The 23,789-nt window shown below is 34.4% G+C and overlaps 1 protein-coding gene across 1 annotated transcript in view; it reads left to right on the top strand.

Moving 5' to 3' along the window:
• The window catches only part of Polr1E (RNA polymerase I subunit E), a 145,576-nt gene that overhangs the window by 76,772 nt on the left and 45,015 nt on the right, over nucleotides 1-23,789 (top strand). Inside the window, exons 8-9 of the mRNA XM_090410465.1 lie at nucleotides 2,742-2,838; nucleotides 8,739-8,878. Of these exons, the coding sequence (XP_090266591.1) occupies nucleotides 2,742-2,838; nucleotides 8,739-8,878 (237 nt within the window). The remainder of the gene's footprint in view (nucleotides 1-2,741; nucleotides 2,839-8,738; nucleotides 8,879-23,789) is intronic.

Below are 23,789 nucleotides of genomic sequence, written 5' to 3'. Positions count from 1 at the left end.
GTGTTTGGAAGTGGAAGAAATTTACCAAGATAACAACCCAAGTATCTAACACAAACTAAGGTATTTATTGATTTGTGTTTTTAAATGAATGAATGCATTTACATTTTAGTCTTAACCTGTCACGTTTTAGTACTGCAGGGGATAGGCTGTAAGGATACATAATTCAGAAACCTTGCTTTGGAGAAAAAACGTGGAACATTTTCATTTCAGTTTAGGCATAACTGACACATCTTCTCTCAGTTAGTCTTTCATGAAAATCAACAGCACTGTGAGATTCATGTCTGCAGCCTTTTTGTTGGAGAGTGGAGACATTGCCTGTTTGTCAACTAGGCTCGCAAAACCTACTTGTAAAGTTGTAGCATAAATAACTTATGTAATTTTCTGAAATTACTATTTTTGAAATTGCATTTCATTATTGGATCCAACTGCTGGCCTGCTGCTATCATAAGATGAGTTGATTAAAAAAAAAAAAAAAAAAAAAAAAAAAAAATCTCCTTTAACATTAATACTTAATGCTAATTTAATAGTAATGCACAACCTTTTATGGTGAGTTAATGATAAGTCCACCTTTTGCCCGCTGAATGTATATTGAATTACAAATATTGATTTATATTTGTTTTTACCACTTTTCTTTCACTGCCTTTTGCTTTATTAAACAAAACTGTAGTAGTATTGTATCATTCCAATAAGGTCTATTGAAGTAGTATCCTACTTCACCACTCTTTTATCTTGAAATTTGGTTGTGTATTTTTATTTTAATGAACACTTGCACAGCATATTTTTCACAGTATATTCAGAGTACTTCTTGCATAATTGAAGTTTCCACAAGAATTTAACAGAAATAAGAATTTCATTAATGATATCACAACCTTAGAACACATGTAAATAAAAGTAATAATAGCACTTTTTTAAAATTCAGTGCCATCATATGAAAGTTATTTCTGGAGTGCTTTCAAATGCTAACTTTCAAACAGTTTTGTTTGTGAAAGCTAGTTCTTGTCTTTTGTCAGAGGCCTTAGCATAAATATGCAGAAGATCATCTTTCAAGTATATTCAAAAGATGTTACAGTATGTTCATGAAACCTGTTATCTTTTAAATGAAAGGTGAAGTCCGATTCTTTAAAATGATAATTAAATGGATATAATATAATTTAATTTATATTAAAATGCCTAAAAGGTCATTTGCAGTATAATAATAATGATGGAGATCTGATAGTCAACCATCACAAAAAAAAAAACTGAAAAAAAGATGATCACTTTCTCAAAAACCATTTTAAAAATGAAGAGGTGTAATTTATTTTATTTTATGATCACAGAAATAAGATAGCAATGACTAAAGTAGTCATGATTATTATTTCTTTCTAGCTGTTCAATATCAGTATAATAAAGAGAGCATTATTTTTTTTTGCATCAGGTTGTATTATATTTAGAAAATGCATAAACATTTAACTTAAACAAGGTGAAGAAGAAGAAGAGGTAGGGGTGGTGGAAGAATTTTAACTTGTTTGAATGAAAAAAAATTATTGACTAAACAATGCATCTTAACCCCTTCTGTGTGATGATCCAGTGTAGGTCAGCTAACATTGGAGTTATCACATTTATGTTTCTCTTTTTAGAAAATATACTGAAATGCTCGTCAAAGCATTCTTGAAGATCTTCATAATGCTTTTCAATGTAATTGTCATCTTTTATCAAACAATCAAACTGTTATGTATAATGACAGTTTAAGCTAATAAATTCTATGTAGCACTGCACTTCCCATAGCATTACTCCCAGCAGCACCATTTGCTCTAGCAAATGATTACTAGATAAAAATCTAACAATTAATTGCTAGATTTTTATCTGATGGTTTTCAGAAGTCAGCTAGTGTAAACATTATGCAGATCTACTCTTTCCTGAAGACATGATGACTTCATTTGCACTTCTATTGCCATGTCAATGCAGATATTATAAGTCACTGTTGTTCTAGGTAGATAGCTAAAATATGCATCAGTTAATATGAAAATTTCCAGGCATGTAGTGTGGCATCATTTGCTAGATAATTCAGTTTGCTGCTATGACTGTTTTGAGCAGTCAGTGTCTGCAGTAGTGAGCTTAAAGTGGGATTATTTCTATAAGACTTACGCCAGGACTTATCCATAATTAATTATAGTGCACATCATTTTTGTCAGTGTTCACTAGTGGGCAATTACCATACATGTAATGTTTTCTTTCTATATGTATTTAAACTCGGAACATTAAATGTTTTTAAATATTTTTTATGTCTCTTAAATATCTAGTTTGAAAGATTCCCCTATCTTGCTTTGAGGTTAGAGGTTTTTTTTTAAATTGAAACAACAGCCAGTCTTCATTGCTAGTTATGGTTTTCTCAAGATTTCTTACTTATTCTGCACTAGTTGGGTTTATGAATTTTATGATTTTCTGGATTTAATATTTTATTTACATGCACTTAATTTGAATGTTGCTCTCTTATGATGAAGTGAACAAGAAGTAAATGCTGGGAAAGGCAGTTGCTTAGAACTTATTTTTATATATGCCTTTTGACTTTTTAATCTTGGTAAAGCCTAGATATTGTATTCCTACAATATCTAGGCTTTACCAAAATTCAACTTGAGATTTTATTTAAAAAAAAGGATTTTTGTTATGTTGGTCATTTTTTTTATAAATCATTGTGTGCTGTTTAAGAAACAGTGGCTTTCTCAAAATTAGACCATACATTTTCTTTTGACTGTATCATTTAGTTATATCTGAACAGGAATATCATTCGCTAGATTCTGCAGCTGAGATATTTATGCATGCTACCAAAGAACAGATAGAGACATGGAAGAAAGAAGCCACGTAAATATTTTTGTCTTACTGTGAAACTTATTGTGTTTCTTGCATGTTTTAGTGGTATTATAAATATAATATATACACATACATACACAAGAGTATTATTATAAAGTAGTATTATATAATATATACACACATATATGCACAAGAGAGAAATTGGTCAAAATACTGAATTAGCTGAATACAAGACACTGTTCAAGTTGATTTTAACTTATGAATTTGAGAGCTGGGTTAGAAATAAAATACTTGTCCAAAGACTAGAGACTGCCAGTATGAGTCCTGAGAAAGATTAGGCGCATGAACAGCTGGCATCAATGATAACATCATATTAAAAACAAGGATATTAGGAAAGAATTTGACATGGTTAGCATCTAGGAAGGTGTTAGCAGAGCTAATCTCAGATGGTATGGTCACTTAAACAGAATGGGAGAGGAAAGATGAGCAAAACAAGTGTTCTCTGCCAGGTTGGCAGAAAATGACCCAGAGGAAGACCAAGATATAGGTGGATTGATACGGTACAAAGCGCCTTAGAAGACAGAAATATAAGATCTCATAATGTTGGAGTATTCACAAATAACAGATTGATTTGGAGGAAAATTGTAGATAGGAAGTTAGTAATGATGTAAGTTTTACATGTAGTACTATCATATCCTGTACACCCCTTGAGGTTGCATGTCAGGAATTTGATGATGATATACACATATGATAGGGTTGCTTGTATTCCTACAATATCTAGGCTTTACCAAAATTCAACTTGAGATTTTATTTATTGCATTAGAATAGCCTTGCTTTTAGTGTAAAATCAGGAGACAAAAGTGCACACTATTTCCACTCATATTCATCATTTATATGGATCACATTATGAAAGAAAACAGCATTAAACATGATATTTGAATTGGAGATATCAAACGTAGCTCTTTCTTTTATGCAACTGATGTACTCCTAAACATCCAGTGTAGGTCTCTACAATACTCTAAACTAAATTGAATAACATCTGTAACAAATTTGGCATGAAAATCAGCAATAAAATGACCAAAACTATGAAAATAAGCAGGAAACTTCATCTGCATTCTCAGTGGAAAAACCTATAGAACAGGTAAAATATTTCAGCTCTTGTAGAGAGAAATTTGAATAAATTAATGTGGAATAAGAGTGAAGTTAGCCAAAACAATAAATTAGCAGTATACAAGGCAGCATTCAAACCAGTTTTTAAGTTATTGATCTAAGGATTGGGTGAGAAATAAAGCTCTTGATCAAAGATTAGAGACAACAGATATGAGAGAGTTCTGAGAAAAAATGAGGCCTGAATAGATGATATCAATTGCAGAATCATATTAATAATTAAGATATTAGAAACTTGATATTGTTTGCATTTAAGAATGTCTGAGCAGAGCTAATCTAATGTGGTATAGTCACTTAAACAGAACGGGAGAGGAAAGTTTAACAAAACCTGTTTGATGGCAAGAAAAAGACCCAGAAGAAATCCGAAATCTAGGCAGACTGATTCAGTCATAATTGCCTTAGAAGATTGAAATGTTAGATACAGAATATTGGAGTGCTGACAAGTAATAGACTAATTTGGAGGAAAGTTATTAATCTGAGATTAGTAATAATGTAAACTCATCTAATATTTGTCATAGGTGCCTGTACACTTCTTGTGGTTACATATGTCGCGACGGGAGGAATCTTTATCTGGACGATTTCAATCGAAGGTGAGTTAGCCGATCTCATACGGAGGTAGCAGGGTTTTTTCTCCTGGAAACTCGGGTTTTTCATCCCGCAAAACGGACAAATCGGCCTTTCAGAACACACGCGATTTACAGACAAAAATTACTGGTTGTGGTGGTGCTGGAGTTGGGCAGTTAATGGCTTGATGGAGATGATTCGTAGTAGAGGTTCGGTGTAGTGGTTGAGACAGTTGTAGGTGCCCTCCCGCGATGAGTCTTTGGACTCCTTGGAGGTGTCAGGAATAATACTAATATAAGGGAATGATAATTAATAGGCTTGCACTGTAACAAACTATTTCTTTAGTCCTAACAAGTTCAGTTTAGTGAGAAATTGTTGACTTTTTAAGTTTAGCTACTTTAAACTTTAGCAATACAAATTTTTATTTTATTCTGCTGTACTCCAGCCAGTATACTATTAGAGCAACTGGCCTCTCTTAATAAATGAATAATAAGATAAATGAATGTGCATTTGGTAATATTCACTTTTGTTTTTTGTGTGTATAGAAATTATACATTTGTGAATTTTTACAAGTCCATGGAAATTAATGGATAATGATAGGTTTATAATACTGTGTTTATTTGAATGTAATCTGACCTGGAATTGCAAACAGCTTCCCCCATTCTCTGACATTTTGGCAAATGTTAGGGGACAAAATAGGTAAACTGAAATTATTTTGCATCTTTTTCAATGCTTAAAATGTTCTTATACAATACAGTGTACTCCTAAACACATTCAGTGTTTCAAAATCCAATGAATTGGATCAGTTTTTTATGATCTCCAAGTAATACCTTATATCATTATATTAGATTTTTTAAATGATATTCCCCTGCATGAAGGATTGTTTATCTCGTAGTACATTGGCACTGTGACTGAGGAAAAAGCCAAAGAGAAATTAGAAACTTAACATGTTTTTGAAGACCTGCAGATTATATGTTATAGAAAATACGCAAGAGAAAGCTGTTGCAAAGAATAGCAGTAAAGGGAAATAAATGAAAATGTAGAAAAATTTTCTGTTTGAGTTCTAGTGCAAAAGAGTGTATACATGAACATGATTATAGAGAGATCTGTAGAAAGTGCAAGTAGCAGAAAATCTATGTGAAAGAGTGTGTATGTATAGTGAGAAATGGGTCATTAATCATCCTGAGTGTTCTATTCTGCTTGAGTTGAGGATTCAATAGAAACTTATGGAGTTCTTCCTTATAGATTACACAAATGTGAGAATGTTCAGTGGTTGAATTAGTGGATTTTTGAATTTTATGAAGTTAATAGTTGTTCAGAAGTAAAATGATACTTGGATTGAAAAAGAAAACCTAATTTCTTGAATGCTCCTGAGCATCCAAGAAATTTTTCTGTCCCAAAAGGACATCAGAAAAACGCTCATTAATCGTAATACTAATAAGGCTCCTGGTTCAGATGATATTCCTCCAGTTGTGCTCCAGAATTGACTCCATCCTGTATTGTCTATATAAACTGACATATATCCAACTGCATAGAAGCAAGCTCACATCCAGCCTGTGCTGCTCAAAAAAGTGAGACTAAAATCAGCCATCTAATTATCATCCCATTGCTCTCACCTCAGTACTTTCAAAAGTGATGGAGAAGGTTATCATCAACCAGCTTCATCATTACCTGGAGTCTCATTAGTTAATTTGTGATCACCAATACGGATTCCTTCCATTCTCATTCTACAACTGACATCCTAGATAATCACCTACCTTTGGACTTCCTCTCATCAGATTTTCCCATCAATGCTGGAAGTCCTCAGGGTTCTGTCCTCTCATCCACACTCTTCCTCCTTTCAATCAATCAATGACGTCTTTTCTCTGACTTTAAATCCTATTAATTGCTTTGCTGATGACAATATTTTTCATAATTCGATAAACACTACAGTACTCTGTTAGATGCCTCAAGATCCTCCATAACCAGCAACATGAACTCTGAGCTTCTCTACATCCTGTTGAGTGGAGACAACTTTGTAAATTTCAATGCCAAAAAAACTCAAGCCTGTCTTATTACCTGCAAGAAAAATCATATCTCATTCTCCTCTCATTTTTAATAATGTTCCAGTTTCCTTTCAAGATCAACTTTTTTTCTTGGGTTTATTGTCACATCCAGTTTTTCTTGGCACAAACATATTACTCACATAGCCTCTTAAAAAGGTGTTCTTTTCCATTCTAAACATTGCTTCTCTTCTCCTCAACTCCTAACACTCAGGTCTGAGATCCATCCAATTTTGGAGTACTGTTCCCACATTTGAGGTGGAGTACCCAAGACCTCTCTAAGAATTCTTGATGATATTCAGAAGAGGGAAATCTGTGCTTAATAGGTGACCCTTCCCTTACAGACTCCCTTTGGTCATTTTATCATAGGTGCTCTTCTCAGCACTATCTATAGGTATTTTCATGGGCATTGCTCCTCTGAATATGGTTTCATCTAACCATAAAATGAATTATGAGACTAACTGTAAAATCCAACACTGGTACATTCCCCACCTTCTGGACCTCTCCTATTAACTGCTTAATCTGGGGGGGATAATCCACACTTTTCATCCTACAAGTGCAGGATAAAAGAGCAGTTAATCTCATTTGTAGTGTCTGATAATTGCATGTCTGTCTCAGACACACACGTAGTTAACACTACAGATAGTATTAGCTGCTCTATGAGAACATACCTATGAGACTAACTGTAAAATCCAACACTGGTACATTCTCCACCTTCTGGGGAGGGGGGGGATAATCCACACTTTTCATCATACAGGAGCAGGATAAAAGAGCAGTTAATCCCATTTGTAGTGTCTGATAATTGCATGCCTGTCTCAGACACACACACACACACACAGTTAACACTACAGATAGTATTAACTGCTCTATGAGAATATTAATTAAGTTTATATAGGGTAATTTCATGTCACAACCAAGAAAGCATACTTGATTATGACAGGAGTCTGTAAATTCTTCCCTTTAGTTCATTATCTTTGCTATTGCTTTTAGTTTAATGAAACTTTTCTTCTCATAGAGGTGAAGGTTAAGTATAAAAAACAGAAAACTGTGGGGATTTCAGTGAAATCTAACTCTGTGTTATTCTTGATTCTTCTCTTGAACAGCCTTTGCACATGTCTTGAATAAGGGTGTGACTATAAGCAATGAGACACATTATTGAATCAGTTCTCTATAAGAGAATTCATTCAATAATGTGTTCAGTGCAAATGTTTGGGTCAGAAGATTGAAAATGGTAATCCAGTTCTGATTTGAATTGTAAACATGGAACATCTGTGTTATGCTTCCTGAATCTTAAATCTGTAAAAGGTTGCAAACATGGTATGTTAATATCCTTGTCAGGTTAAGGTGAGACCAAACATAGAACATTTTTGAACCACTCCAAGCCTCTAAAAGCATGCTGGCTGCCTTACACAAAGCATTGAATATCATATATAACACTAAACCCATTCTCAAATATTTGTGCCAGGGTGGGATTGCTATTCATTCATTCATCCAGTGCAGTAGAACCAAATTGAATCATTTATTGTTAATATTGTTGGATAAAACATTTAGGTTAATGCCACTATCTTTGAAAAGGAACTAGGAATATGACTACTGTTTTAGAAGAATCATTGGTGAGTGTTTTCAGATTATCATATATTTTACTGGTAGTCATGTGAACAATTTATGCAATATTGTGGATGATAGTAAATGCCTTAGCATCTCTGCCTGATGTCTCAATACACTTGAAAAAAAGAAAGTTAATTAGAATTGTGAACACTACAGTCTCTATGGAATATAACTTCATTATTAGGAAGGTTGATCTGAAGAAATCTGTATTTAAAAGAGTATTTTAAAATATTGGTGTCATTAGGAGCAAGAGAGAGAGAGAGAACAAATGAATTGGATAAAATGAGACAAAGCCCAAGACCTCTCCTGCCGTCATGGACAGAAAAATGAACAGTGATGGTACTGGCCCTTCTCATTTTTCATCTTTGTCTTTTCTCTGTTTCTGAGTATTTCACTGTCCTATTTTCCAGACCATCATCACTGGGATCTGCCCTACTGCTGTGTTGAAATTCTTTCCTTAGGTTTAAATTGGAAGGGTTTGCATGATTTCATTTATCTTATTTAATTCTTTTATCATTAAAAATAATATAGACAATTAAAAATAAATGTTCTTTTTATTTTGTATTTTAGGTATGGATCATTTGTCATTCATTGTTTGCAGCGCATGCCACTAAGTAACAGCCAAAGACTTCATAAAAGCAAGTTAATGATGTATTATCATTTCTTAGTACAGACATTTAAATTAAGATATCAAGAACTGAGAAAGAAAGGTAAAACAATAGTTTTTAACATTTTTCCCCAGTTATTTATATTTGCTCGATAAGTCGATATTGATGAATATGGCCATATCTATAGAGTTCATATAGTTCTTGGTTATGTCTTCTTCTCCATTCACCTGTTGTGTTATGTTACAGGTCCATAGACTTTTCTGGGGATTTTATTTTCAAAGATCCACAATGCTTTTGCATCTTGGTCTGTTATGCTCCATACAAAACAACAGGTCTAATGATTATCTTGTATATTTCTGTTTTAACTCTGCTTGATAGAATTTTGGAGGATGTAGTGAATGATTGGGGCATGTATTCTAGCATTTATTTTGTACTAATTTAATTATCTTGAGTAATCAATATTCCAAGATATTTGAAGGAGGTGACACTTTTAAATTTCAGGTTATCAATGGTAAAATGGTCATTTCCCCCTTGATTATGATTTCTGCGTGCATTTAAATATTCAGTTTTATCCTACTTTTTCAACAGCAATTTTGAGTTTTCTAAATGCTGTTCTAATGTCTTCAGCATTTTCTCCAACAAGGCATATATCATCTGCATATCCTAATATTACTGTTCTGTTTATGTTATCTTTTACAATTTCTCAAATGCATTTTTTCTAATGTTAAATTAAAATGGATGGACAAAAGGGCATCTCCTTGTTTCAATCCTCTTAATATCAAAAGGTTCAGATCTAATTTCATTTGCTAATACCATGCTTTGGCTGTCAGTGGTGCAAATTTTGATCTAATATTCCTCAAAATCCTTCTGTATGAAAAGCATATACTTTTCTAAAGTCCACATATAAAATATGGACCTGCATATTGTATTCCCATTTTTTTTATGGTATCTGTCTAAATGTAAATATTTGGTCACCTATTGATCTATTTCTTCAGAATCCTGCTTGATATTCATCAATATTTTCTTCAGCATAAGGTAAGATTCTTTTTAGTATAATATTGGATAAAATTTTGTAGCCTGCTTATAGTAGCAATATTCCCCTGTAAATTTAACATTCATATTTGTTTTCCTTTTTAAAAACTGGAATGATTAACTATTCTTTCCATTCTGTGGGTATCTCTTCTTTTTCACATGTTAAATTTACCAGCTTATGTATATGAGTGGTTAATTCACTACCCCAATATTTAATGAGTTCGGCTGCTATTCCATCAACACCTTGTTGTTTTTGAACAGCATTATGCTTTCCTCTACTTCAGCTGGAGAAAGTTTAATTATTTCTGGCTGACATGTATTATTATCGTCATTATCTGAGACCTTCAGGGATTCAAGGACTCATCGAGGGAGGCTATAAATCACCCAAACCAGCTATCATGCCTTCCCTTAAATTCATTCACATTAGATGCACTCACTCACTACCCCAAAGGGCAAATTATTCCACTCACTCACTGATCTCTGGGAGAAAATCCTAGCTCTTGCCCCTTTCTTCATTGCAAATAAATTTAATTTCCATGAATGTCCCTGTGTTATCTCCCCACCTTCCATATAACTAAAAAATTTCATCACTTGATATCCTATAACACCCATTCAAAAGTTTATAGACCTCTATCATATCACTCCTTTTTCTCCTGTTAACCAGAGTCTGCAATCCACATACTTGCAATCTGTCCTCATAATCTAAATCCCATAATCCAGATATAATCTTTGCATCCTTTCCACAGCTTCCTTATCCCTTTGGAACCTGGGAGACCAAATCTGCACACAATAATCCAGGTGTGGTCTTATCAAAGCCTTATAAAGAGGCAAAATGACTTCCTTCTCCTTACATGTCAAGGTTCGCTTCAACATCGCAATTATCCTCTGAGTTGTATTTGCAACTTTTGCTATGTAACCTTTGAACTTCAAATTCCTATCCACCAATATGCCAAACTCCCTTGCCTCTTCAGTTTCTTGTAGCATAACACCGCTAATATAATATGCTGCTGGAACTCTAATCACGCCAAAATGCATAACTTTACACTTACTAACATTAAACTGATAGCCATTTTCATTTGTCCAAATTCCAACCTATTAAAATAATTTTGTAATTGCTGAATATCAGTAGCATCCCTGATTGCCCTGCCTATCTTCACATTGTCAGCAAACAATTGCACATCTGATGTTAGATCCTGCCTGATGTCATTAATGTATAGATTGAATAATAATGGCCCAAGGACTGAACCCTGGGGTACACCACTGGTCACCTTAAATCTGGCAAATTCACACCCACTGTATACCACTTTTTGATATCTGTCAACCATCCCCTGATCCAAGTCAAGAGTTTATATTCCAATCCCATATTCTCCAGTTTATGCAACAACCTTTCAGGTTGTATCCTATCAAATGCCTTAAAAAAATCCAATATTATCATAGTGTATTCATTCCCTTTATCCAACTGGACCGTAACATTGTTATAAAATATGAGCAAATTGCTAAAATATGACATTCCTTTAGTAAACCCAAACTATTTGCCTGCAGATTATAGCATGTTTGTCTACCCATTTCTATATGTGAGTTCTTACCAACTTCTCTAAAGTCTTCACTACCACACACCAGAGATACTGATAGTTCTGTAGTTAGATTCATGTTGATTGGATTTTAACGGTATAGATGCAAACACAGATTGATAAGAAAATAACTATTTATTAACTTAAATTCCAATATTTCACTGGTATTATATCCAGCATCTTCAGAGCAGACAAACAAAGTTTGTTGCAGTAGCGAGTCAACTGCAATCCGGTGTAACAGTGGGACTAGTATAAGTAATTGTAGCGTGAAACACAAAGACTAAAGTCCTAATTAGGTGCCATCTAAGTTTAAAAATAAAAAAAAATAAAAAAAACATATATTAATTTGGTCTTAGGATGACTGTCTCCCAAATCTTTGGTAGATTTATAGAGCCATACTTGTTGGGGGTTTGGAGTATGTTTCAAGGCTTCTGTTGATTCCAGGAACAAGTCTCTTGTTCCTGGAATTAGCAGAAGCCTTGAAACATACTCCAAACCCCCAACAAGTATGGCTCTATAAATCTACCAAAGATTTGGGAGACAGTCATCCTAAGACCAAATTAATATCTTTTTTTTTTTTTTAATGCCTCATTCTCATTTAAGCACTTTTTCAAAGATTCCCATCAACCATATTCTTGACAGAGACCCCTTCTGATGCTACGAGCAAATCCAACACTCTTTGACCTCGAGTTCCTTCTTTCACATGCTGCTTGAGAAAGTTGTCTTGCAACAATTCACTAAATTCCTCTTCTTTCTTATAATGAGATTTCTCTTCTTCCCAATCTCTTCTGTCATTCCTAAATATAGTATACCCATTACACTCGATCTCACTTACGTATCTGATTCTAATAGCTAGGTTTCACTAATGCCAACAATCTTAAGCCACATTGTATTCAATAAAATAACGAACTCAATCCCTTTGTTTCTAATGCTCCTGGCATTTGTGTATAGACATAATAAATTACTACCTAGTCTATTCTTATTAGATATGTAATGTGTTTGGTTTTGTTCTAGAATTTTCTCTTTTTCCTCCCCAGACATACTTGAAAGGTCTGAACCCAAAGCATTTTTTTCCACCCCTTCGCCACATACATAACCATGTTCAAACAAAGACATTCATATCTTTATCACGTTTACATACCATAGCTGAACTTTCACAACACATTTTTCCCATTCCTCCCTTGATCTAGTTTCCCTGACTCCCTGCATTGGGTCTCATGCCAAGAAGTAATTTCTCCAGGCTTCTGATGCCAAATGAATTCAAGTTAAGGCCATCCTTCTTATACAAGTCTTTTCTGCCATCAAACACCCCCCCCCCCTCACATCTAAAAACTCGCATCTATATCTTCTACACAGCCTGCGTGTGAAATCATTTGCTATCATTGCCCTCCTTCTTAATTCAGTACTGTCATATCTGGGTAGCAATCCTACAATTTTTACTCTCTCACATTTCTTTCTCACTTCTTCTAACAGACCTTTCATATCTTCTCTCATACTATATTTGTCACTACTTAAAATATTTGTACCTACCAGAACTACCATCTCTCCTTCTTTTCTTTTTTGGTTTTCAGTTATGTTTGCCATATTTTAATTTTCACTCCTGGGAAACTAGAAGTAGTGACTACATTGGTAAGTGCAAATTTTAAAATTGGGTCACCATTCCATATGACTTCTTTTTTCTTAGTTTTTAACTGACTTACCTTGTTGTTATTAATATTTTGACTACCAAGTTCAGTACTTTTCTACCTGTTCTTGTTCTGATCTATTTTCTTATCCTGTTTAAGTTTAGTGACACGTTTTTCCACCTTTTCCAATTCCCTAGATTTTTTAATAATTTATTTTAATCAAGATATTTCTAATCAACTTATCCTCAGATAAATTATCATCATCACTACAGCAGTACTTTTGTTCATCAGGACAAACGCTCTCCTTAGTAGCAACAACTTGAGCTTTAGACATTGCCATGTTACGGCGAGTTTTCAGCATCATTTTTAAGAGTAGTAAAAACTAATAATCTTTCTGCAATTATATTATAAAATGCTATAGTACAATAATTGCACTAAAAAACTACAATAATATACTAAAAATACAAAAATGACAAATCTTTCAGGAGTTCTCGAACAGCACTTCGAGAACTCCTGAATCTACACCAGAATTTGATAATTTAATTTAATATAATAAGTATTCTGTTTGAAAGACACAGTAGGTTCATCATAATTTAGGAGTTTGTTGAAGTACTCTCTCCATCTGTTTGCTATTTCATCTCTAAAGACTAGTATTTGTCCATTACATATTGTTTTTATATGTAGGACGGGTTTTTGATTTCATGGAAAAAGTTTCTGAGATGTGAAGTATTTCTGGATATCTTCAATCTGTTCACAAAAAAATTTTTTCTCTTTTGTCTTATTATTTTATTCCTTTCCTTGCCACTCTCTTTGTATCTCAGAGCTGCAATAATATCAGCTGGGTTATTATCTTTTTTCTTCTTTACTGCCCATTCACATCCTTCATTGCACAAATTTTTGTGCTGTATTTTACTTTGAATTCCAATTGAGTTTTACGCCTTGATATGATTCCAGATGTTTTCAATATTTTCATTCTCCTCTGGTTGTATATTTTTCACTTTCTGTTTTAATTCACACTCATATTTTCTTCTCTCTTCTGTTATATCATCATCAAATTCCTGACATGTACCCTCAAGGGGGATACAGGATATGATAGTACTACATGAAAAATTTACATAATTACTAACTTCCTATCCACAATTTTCCTCCAAATCAGTCTATTACTTGTCAAAATTCCAGTATTATCATTATCAGATCTTATATTTCTATTGTCTAAGAAACATTGTACTGTATCAATTCACCTATATCTTGGTCTTCCTCTGGGTCGTTTTCCTGGCAGAGAACACTTGTTTTGCTAATCTTTCCTCGCCCATTCTGTTTAAGTGACCGTACCACCTGAGATTAGCTCTGCTAACGCATTCCTGGATGATGACAATGTCAAGTTCTTTCCTAATATCCTCATTTTTAATATGATATTACCATTGATGCCATCTGTTCACGCCTCTAATCTTTCTCAGGACTCTCATATCTGCGGTCTCTAGTCTTTGGTCAAGTGTTTTACTACTGATCAGCTCTCAGATCCATGAGTTAAAACTGGTTTGAACACTGTCTTGTATACAGCTAATTTAGTGTTCCGATTAATTTCTCTCTTATTCCATATGAATTTATTCAATTGACTTCCTACCATACCAGCTTTGTTGATTCTGTTGTCTATTTCCATATTTAATTTACCATCTTCACTAAAAATCGTGCCTAGGGAGCTGAAATGTTTTACTTGTTCCACAGGTTCTCCGTTCAGAAAGCAGTTGACATTTTCAACGATTCTACCTATTTTCATTGTCATTGTCTTTTTATTGCTGACCTTCATACCATACAACAGTTATTCAATTTAGTCAGGGAATCTTGCAGGTTTGTAGCAGATTTATTCAGAAGTATAACATCGTCCGCATAAAGCAAAGAGCTGACATTAACATCTCCTATTCTGATATCATATTTAATACCACTTTCTTCATAATGTGATCCATATAGATAATGAATAACAGAGGGGATAATATACATCCTTGTCTCACACCAGATTTAACATTAAACCATCTTCCTGTACTTCCTTCAATTCTAACTGCTGACTTACAACTCAAATATAGACTAAGTATTGCTTGATATAATGCCTCATTGACACCATATAACTGTAGCATATTGAATAGCTTCTCTCTTGGCACCTTGTCATATGCCTTTTCTAGGTCGACAAAACTTAAATACAGATCTTTGTCATATTCCCATGATTTCTCCACTATTTTCGTACAGTGAAGATCTGATCCTGACAGCCTCTATTTGGCCTGAATCCAGCTTGTTCTTCACCCAGCTTTTCTTCCACAATTCTTCTCAATCGTTTCTCAAGTATACTTGCATATATCTTACCAGGAACACTCAACAAAGAAATACCTCTGTAATTCTCATAATCAGTTTTATTTCCTTTTTATATTTATGTATAGTATGAGAGCTCTACTCCAATCATCAGGAATTCGTCCCTTCTGTCCAGGCCTTCTGAAATATGAAGTGCAGCCACTGTAAGACTTTTATATCTCCACACTTAAGCACTATTCCTGCTGCCTTTCCCCATTTCAAGCCTTTGATGGCTTTTTCTACTTCAAGTATGGATATGTATTACTGACTGTATGCCTGTTGAGTGTTTTTTACCACTGTGCTATCACTGCTTGTTTCATTTAGCAATTTTAAGAAGTAATTACTCCATACTTCAAGGATATCTTTTTCTCCTGTTTTCACGTCACCTTTATCATCTCTAAATCCTTTTACAGCACTCTTTCCTCCATTTCTTAGCTTCTTTAGCAACCTCCAGAATATCTTACCACCTTCTTGATTTTTATTTTCTATGTTCTTGCCAAATTCATCCCATGACTTTCGTTTTGCTAGTTTTACACAGTATTTCACTTTGTTACATTTGTCTCTGTATTCTCTAAGAGCAAAAGCTGACTTATTTGCCAGGAACTTTTGATATGATTTCTTCTTTTCCTTAGCTTCTTGTGTCCACCATGTTGTTCTAATTTTTCTATCCTTGCAGACAACCTCACCATATGTCTCTCTGGCTGAATCAATCAGGGTTTTCTTCAAGGCTTGCCACTGAATCTCCAAGGTTTGGTTCCTGTTCTCAAACTCTTTCATTTTTTCTTCAATAATCTTTGTATATGTTAGTCTACAGTTCACATCTGAGAGCTGCTCAACTTTTATTCCCTTTAAAACTTTCTTACATGTTATTCTTTTCAATATGAAATTCAGTTTTATCCTGCTCAAGACTAAATAGTGATCGCTTCCAATTTCAAATCTCTGTACACTCTGGTGTCCTGCACCAGGGAGAAAACATCAACAATAACATAGTCAATGAGACTTTTCTTATTCCTTACCTCTTCTCTCGATGTGAATTTGTGCACATTTTTATGTTGCAACATTGTGTTAGTAATAACCAGCCCATGTCCTGAGTAGAAATCCAACAGGTATTTGCCATTATTATTAGCTTTGCTCTTTTCTCCAAATTTTCCCAAAATATTTTTGTATGTCTGACAATCATTTTCTACTCTGCTATTCAGATCCCCAACAAGGACCAACTTTTCCTTTTTCATTGTGTCAGTTGCTTTTTCTAAAGCATCAAAAAATTCTCCACTTCTGCTTTAGTGGGAACTTCTGCGGGACCATAGGCACAAATAAGTCTCATTGTCCAGTTCCCCATTCTGATATTTGCCCACATCACTCTACTTGAGACCGCCTGCCATTCTAGAACATTAGCCTCATATTTAGTGTTGAATACTATGGCTACTCCTTCTTTTCCTTGATTGTCATTGCCTGAATATAACATTTTGTATTTATTGCTCAGAAAGATCTCACCAGTTTTTGTCTTTTTTCTTTCAGTCACCCCTAGCGTTAGCAAATGCAAGTGATCCTAGTACGTAGTACAGTACTGGGCAGCTCGTTGCAAAGGTGGAGAAGTTCAGATCGCTATTCTTGGGTATTTTCCATAATGTAAAAACACATTTCCTAGGAAATGTATGTTTTTATTACATTATGGAGGGAGGTCACTACCCAGACCGGTTTCAGCCTTTTTTGAGGCTTCATCAGTGAGTAGCTAGACCTAATAATACCAAAGTGTATAGCGAAAAGAACTTATATACTCTGCGAACGAGTTATCCAAACAGGTGCAACCATTAAGTTACTTAAATATAAAGAGCTAATAAGCTTCATTTCGGCAATGAAAACATTACTTAAAATAAGGGGATATTAAATCCTACATAGTTTTAAAACCGAATAAGAAACTCAAAGATTGGAATTAGAGAATTTCTAGGTCTAGCTACTCACTGATGAAGCCTCAAAAAAGGCTGAAACCGGTCTGGGTAGTGACCTCCCTCCATAATGTAATAACAACATGCATTTCCTAGGAAATGTGTTTTTACATTATGGAAAATACCCAAGAATAGCGATCTGAACTTCTCCACCTTTGCAACGAGCTGCTCAGTACTGTACTACGTACTAGGATCACTTGCATTTGCTAACGCTAGTGTCGCCAATACTTTATAGTTTACTATATTCGGCAAGAAACTCTCTGATTCCAATCTTTGAGTTTCTTATTCGGTTTTAAAACTATGTGGGATTTAATATCCCCTTATTTTAAGTAATGTTTTCATTGCCAAAATGAAGCTTATTAGCTCTTTATATTTAAGTAACTTAATGGTTGCACCTGTTTGGATAACTCGTTCGCAGAGTATATAAGTTCTTTTTGCTATACACTTTGGTATTATTAGGTCTAGCTACTCACTGATGAAGCCTCAAAAAAGGCTGAAACCGGTCTGGGTAGTGACCTCCCTCCATAATGTAATAACAACATACATTTCCTAGGAAATGTGTTTTTACATTATGGAAAATACCCAAGAATAGCGATCTGAAATTCTCCACCTTTGCAACGAGCTGCCCAGTACTGTACTACGTACTAGGATCACTTGCATTTGCTAATGCTAGTGTCGCCGATACTTTATAGTTTACTATATTCGGCAAGAAACTCTCTGATTCCAATCTTTGAGTTTCTTATTCGGTTTTAAAACTTGGGATTTAATATCCCCTTATTTTAAGTAATGTTCTATTTATGTTGTCTTTTGGAATTTCTATGTCTTTTACTTATTATCGTATGGTCTATTTGATTGAATGTATGACCATCGGGAGATTTTCGTGTTTGTGTATATTCTTCCTCAATAAACATAGTGCTGCTTATTATTAAATTTTTGGATATGGCCAAATTAATCATTAATATTTGTCACTTCATGAAGCCTTTGGTTTCCAATAATTTTTTTTTTATAAATTTCTTCTTTTCCAATTTTTAAATGAGTTATATTATATTTTTTATAATAAATTTTATTATATCCTGCCAGGGAATTTTTTTAAGGATTAATTCCAGTTTTTCATAGAATTCATCTTTTATTGACTCTTCTGTAGGTGTATGTACATTAATAAAGGTTATCTCGAACCATTTTGCTTTTACTCTTAGCTTGCTTATTGTTTCATTAAAGGCTTCGAATTCGATCAGAGATAACCAGAATTTTTTCTTAACAATGAAACTGTTCCAAATTTATGTTTATCAGAGTTGTTTCCACTATAAAGTAGCAAATGGTTCTCTTTCTTCAAATTTCCTTCTCCTGTCCATCATGTCTCTTGGATTTATCTATTTGTATATGTTTAATTCATGTATGATTTCTTGAAAAGCTCCAGCTCTGTATACAAGCTTATAACATTCCATGAACCTATTCATAATCCATTATTCTAATGCCTCAGTCGATATTTATTTAAATCTGTCCAGTGAAGATCACTTGGTACGTGTTTCATGACTAGTTGATTTTTTATGAGATGTGGGTTGTCAGCCCCATGCTCAAGCCCCAACTTGGAGAACTAGGGTGACTCTCTTCATATCTGATCCCGCACCTTTCCAGCAATGCTACCATCAGTATACTTCAAAAGATCATTGGAATGTGCAATTCCCCCCCCCCCCCAGCACTAGGACAAGGTGGAGGGGTGCTAGGAATAATTGCCTACAGGACTAATTACTTAATGGTTAATATATATAAGGTTATGTTGCGGTGTTTGCTTCGGGCTTTAGGAAAAAGTGAAGGTTATCCATTTTTCTTTTAAGATGTAGTTGGAATAATTTAAATACTTTCCACTTATTTCTGAAACCACAAAGTAGCCATTCATTTTTATCAGTAGTTCAGAGACTGTTGATAAAAACAAATGAATTTTATATAATTATTATTATTATTATATTATGTAACCTTAGAGCAGTGGTTCTTAACGGGTGTTTCGTGAACTGGTTACAAGTGTTCCGCTGATGAAAGATGTCACATGATACAGTTTTGAGTGTGCTCAAAACTGAATAAAACTGTCGAGGGATTTATTTCCATTATAACAGGACAATTAACAATATTGGAAGAAAAGATTCTGAGTTACTTTCCTTCCTTAAATACACACAATTATGACTGGATACAAAATCCATTTTGCACAGTTAATACATCGAGTTGTGAATTTTCGTTACAAGAAGAACTAGTTACCTTTTAAATGGATCGTACTCTAAAAATGAAATTCTCTGAAATAACTCTTAAGGAATTTTGGATTTTTCTCCAAGCTGTATCCCCAGCTCTCTCCACAAGAGCACTGAAAATTTTGTTACAGTTTTCAACATCATATTTGTGTGAGCTCAGTTTCTCAATATAATAAAAACTAAAAAGTGTGAAAGACTTACTAATATAGACAAAAAGATGAAGGTAGCTATATCACGTATTAGACCTGATATTGCTGAAATCTGCAAAAGCCAACAAGCTCAAGTATTGCATTAAAATAAGTTCCATTTTTATAAAAGGCAAGTCCATGCATATGTTTGTTGTTAGTGTTATTAACCTAATGCTTTTGGTGTTCCCCAAATGTTTCTTATAATCAAAAGTGTTCCGTGACTTTGAAAAGGTTAAGAACCACTGCCTTAGAGGGTATACAACATACTGTAATAGCATCACACAATTACTAGCTTCCTATCAACAATTTCTTTTCATTCTTAGAGGTCAGAGCTAGATAACTGGAAGAAGATTTCCACGTAGCCTGTAAGAAATTTGTAAAGTATTCACTTGGATACTGAACGAAAGAAAATAGGCTGGGAGTTTGGGACTTAGCCAACCAACAAAATTGCACTCTAGCCAGTCATGCTGGCTGGAATATCTCTCAGTTAACCAAAGACTGATGTTTTCATCAGAAGACCAGGGCAAACAGTGAATGGCATTTTACTTTTATGTAAGATGTTTTATTAGCACAGAAAAACAGCAGCAGTAATTGAAATAAAACTGACTCAAAACCTAATTTCTCTGGTATCAACTGCTGTCAGATATCAAATATAATACTATCATAGCCTAATTTTTCTGGTATGAATATGAACTGAACACATTGCATATAGGACTAATTTTGTTGCTGTTTAATGTTCAGCTACTTCAGAATTTTTATTTTTAATATTTACTTTTCAAATTAATTATTAGAACTGATCAAAAAGATTCTTATTATCTTATCTGCCCTTTTTTTTTTTTTTTTTTTTTTTGCCATCAAATTGACATACTTTAAACAAACTGGAAAGATCTTTCACAAAGCTATACTGCTCTCATTAGAGTATCATTCTTAACCACCACACCTGATATACTGACTGCTCTGTAATTTGTTGCCTATATCTTGTTTTGTCGTTTATGAAATGGAACTATATTGCTTTCTTTCCACTCCACTCCCTTGGGATTCTTCCAGTGCTGAGACTTAACTTCTTCTTCTTTCCCAGATTCCATCAGATACATTGGGAGTCTGTAAATGCTTTCCATCAGTTCCTTATCCTTAGTTCAGCTAAAACTCTTCTTCTCACATTCTATTAAAGTTGATCTCCTCCATGTATTTTTAGGATGCCCATGCTTTCTCTTCCTTGTGGATTCCATTCCAGGGCTGCATGACAGATTTCTTCGTAATCTTTCCCCTTTCCTAAGTATATATCCAATATATACTCGATACATCCAATCCATCTAAATTTTTGTTTTCTGATTCAAGGTTGACATTTTGCTGATTTGTTGTTTCCCAGGCGTCTTCGTTAGTAATAATTTTTGGCCACCAAATTATGCCCCGCAGACATCAGTTATGAATGTTTGTAGTTTTCTTTGTATTTCCTTTGAAACCAGCCATGTTTTGCATCCATATAAAACAACTGATTTAATATATCCATTAAATACTTTTGATTTTGTATCTGTGTGAATATTTTTCATTTTCCATATTCTACTAAGTTTAGCATATGCTTTTTTTTTTTTTTTTTTTTTCCCCATACTCTACTAAGTTTAGCATATACACTTCTTGCATTGGGGTGTGCTTAAGGGTCAAAGTTGTATAACTGAAAGGAAACCTCCACATAGCCATTAAAGGAATGCGGAGAACCGACCAGGGCTTCTGACTTAATGTCTAATCCTCACCTTCTCGTGGTGCACCCTGTTGGGTATCTACTGGATACTGAACAAACGAGGATGGGCTGGCAATTTGGGATTTAGCCGACCAAATTGTATTCCTATTGGCTTAAACCAAAATACAAAATGATGGTACAACATCACAAAATTTCATGCTGGCTGGGGCGTCGCTCGGTTTAACCCCCGTTGCTTTTGCCAGGGAACCAGGTTGAACAGCAAAAAGTCAGCTACTGGAACAAATCTGAAAACACACCCCAACTCAACATCACCAGAGTTAAAGATCGGTACTATCAACATAAGAAGCCTGAATGGCAAAGAAATGGAGCTAGCTGAGGAATTAGATAAGTATCAGATCGACATAATAGGGGTGACTGAAACAAAAAAGACAAAAACTGGTGAGATCTTTCTGAGCAATAAATACAAAATGTTATATTCACGAAATGACAATCAAGGAAAAGAAGGAGTAGCCATAGTATTCAACACAAAATATGAGGCTAATGTTCTTGAATGGCAGGCGGTCTCAAGTAGAGTGATGTGGGCAAATATCAGAATGGGGAACTGGACAATGAGACTTATTTGTGCCTATGGTCCCACAGAAGGTTCTACTAAAGCAGAAGTGGAGAATTTTTTGATGCTTTAGAAAAAGCAACTGACACAATGAAAAAGGTAAAGTTGGTCCTTGTTGGGGATCTGAATTACAGAGTAGGAAATGATTGTCAGACATACAAAAATATTTTTGGAAAATTTGGAGAAAAGAGCAAAGCTAATAATAATGGCAAATACCTGTTGGATTTCTACTCAGGACATGGGCTGGTTATTACTAACACAATGTTCCAACATAAAAATGTGCACAAATTCACATCGAGAGAAGAGGTAAGGAATAAGAAAAGTCTCATTGACTATGTTATTGTTGATGTTTTCTCCCTGGTGCAGGACACCAGAGTGTACAGAGATTTGAAATTGGAAGCGATCACTATTTAGTCTTGAGCAGGATAAAACTGAATTTCATATTGAAAAGAATAACATGTAAGAAAGTTTTAAAGGGAATAAAAGTTGAGCAGCTCTCAGATGTGAACTGTAGACTAACATATACAAAGATTATTGAAGAAAAAATGAAAGAGTTTGAGAACAGGAACCAAACCTTGGAGATTCAGTGGCAAGCCTTGAAGAAAACCCTGATTGATTCAGCCAGAGAGACATATGGTGAGGTTGTCTGCAAGGATAGAAAAATTAGAACATGGTGGACACAAGAAGTTAAGGAAAAGAAGAAATCATATCAAAAGTTCCTGGCAAATAAGTCAGCTTTTGCTCTTAGAGAATACAGAGACAAATGTAACAAAGTGAAACACTGTGTAAAACTAGCAAAACAAAAGTCACGGGGTGACTTTGGCAAGAACATTGAAAATATCAAGAAGGTGGTAAGATATTCTGGAGGTTGCCGAAGAAGCTAAGAAAGAGTGCTGTAAAAGGATTTAGAGATGATAAAAGTGACGTGAAAACAGGAGAAAAGGATATCCTTGAAGTATGGACTAATTACTTCTTAAAATTGCTAAATGAAACAAGCAGTGATAGCACAGTGGTAAAAAACACTCAACAGGCATACAGTCAGTAATACATATCCATACTTGAAGTAAAAAAAGCCATCAAAGGCTTGAAATGTGGAAAGGCAGCAGGAGTAGATGATATTCGACCAGAAATGCTGAAGTATGGTGGTATATAAGTCTTACAGTGGCTGCACTGCATAGTTCAGAATGCCTTTACATAGGGACAAATTCCCGATGATTCGAGTAGAGCTCTCATAGTACCCATACATAAAAAGGAAGTAAAACTGATTGTGAGAATTACAGAGGTATTTCTTTGCTTAGTGTTCCTGGTAAGATATATGCAAATATACTTGAGAAACGATTGAGAAGAATTGTGGAAAAAAAGCTGGGTGAAGAACAAGCTGGATTCATGCCAAATAGAGACTGTCAGGATTAGATCTTCACTGTACAACAAATAGTGGAGAAATCATGGGTATATGACAAAGATCTGTATTTAAGTTTTGTTGATCTGGAAAAGGCATATGACAAGCTGCCAAGAGAGAAGCTATTCAATATGCTGCAGTTATATGGTGTCAATGATTCATTATATCAAGCAATACTTAATCTTTATTTGAGTTGTAAGTCAGCAGTTAGAATTGAAGGAAGTACAGGAAGATGGTTTACTACTAAATCTGAAGTGAGACAAGGTTGTAAATTATCCCCTCTGTTATTCATTATCTATATGGATCACATTATGAACGAAAGTGGTATTAAACATGATATCAAAATTGGAAATGTTAATGTCA

Source organism: Typopeltis vanoorti, chromosome 20 (genome assembly GCF_054136105.1).
Source record: "Typopeltis vanoorti isolate ZY-2024b chromosome 20, IOZ_Tvanoo_1.0, whole genome shotgun sequence".
Classification (NCBI taxonomy): domain Eukaryota; kingdom Metazoa; phylum Arthropoda; class Arachnida; order Uropygi; family Thelyphonidae; genus Typopeltis; species Typopeltis vanoorti.
The sequence above is the reverse complement of the archived record's forward strand: the minus strand, read 5'-3'. Positions and strand labels throughout refer to the sequence as shown.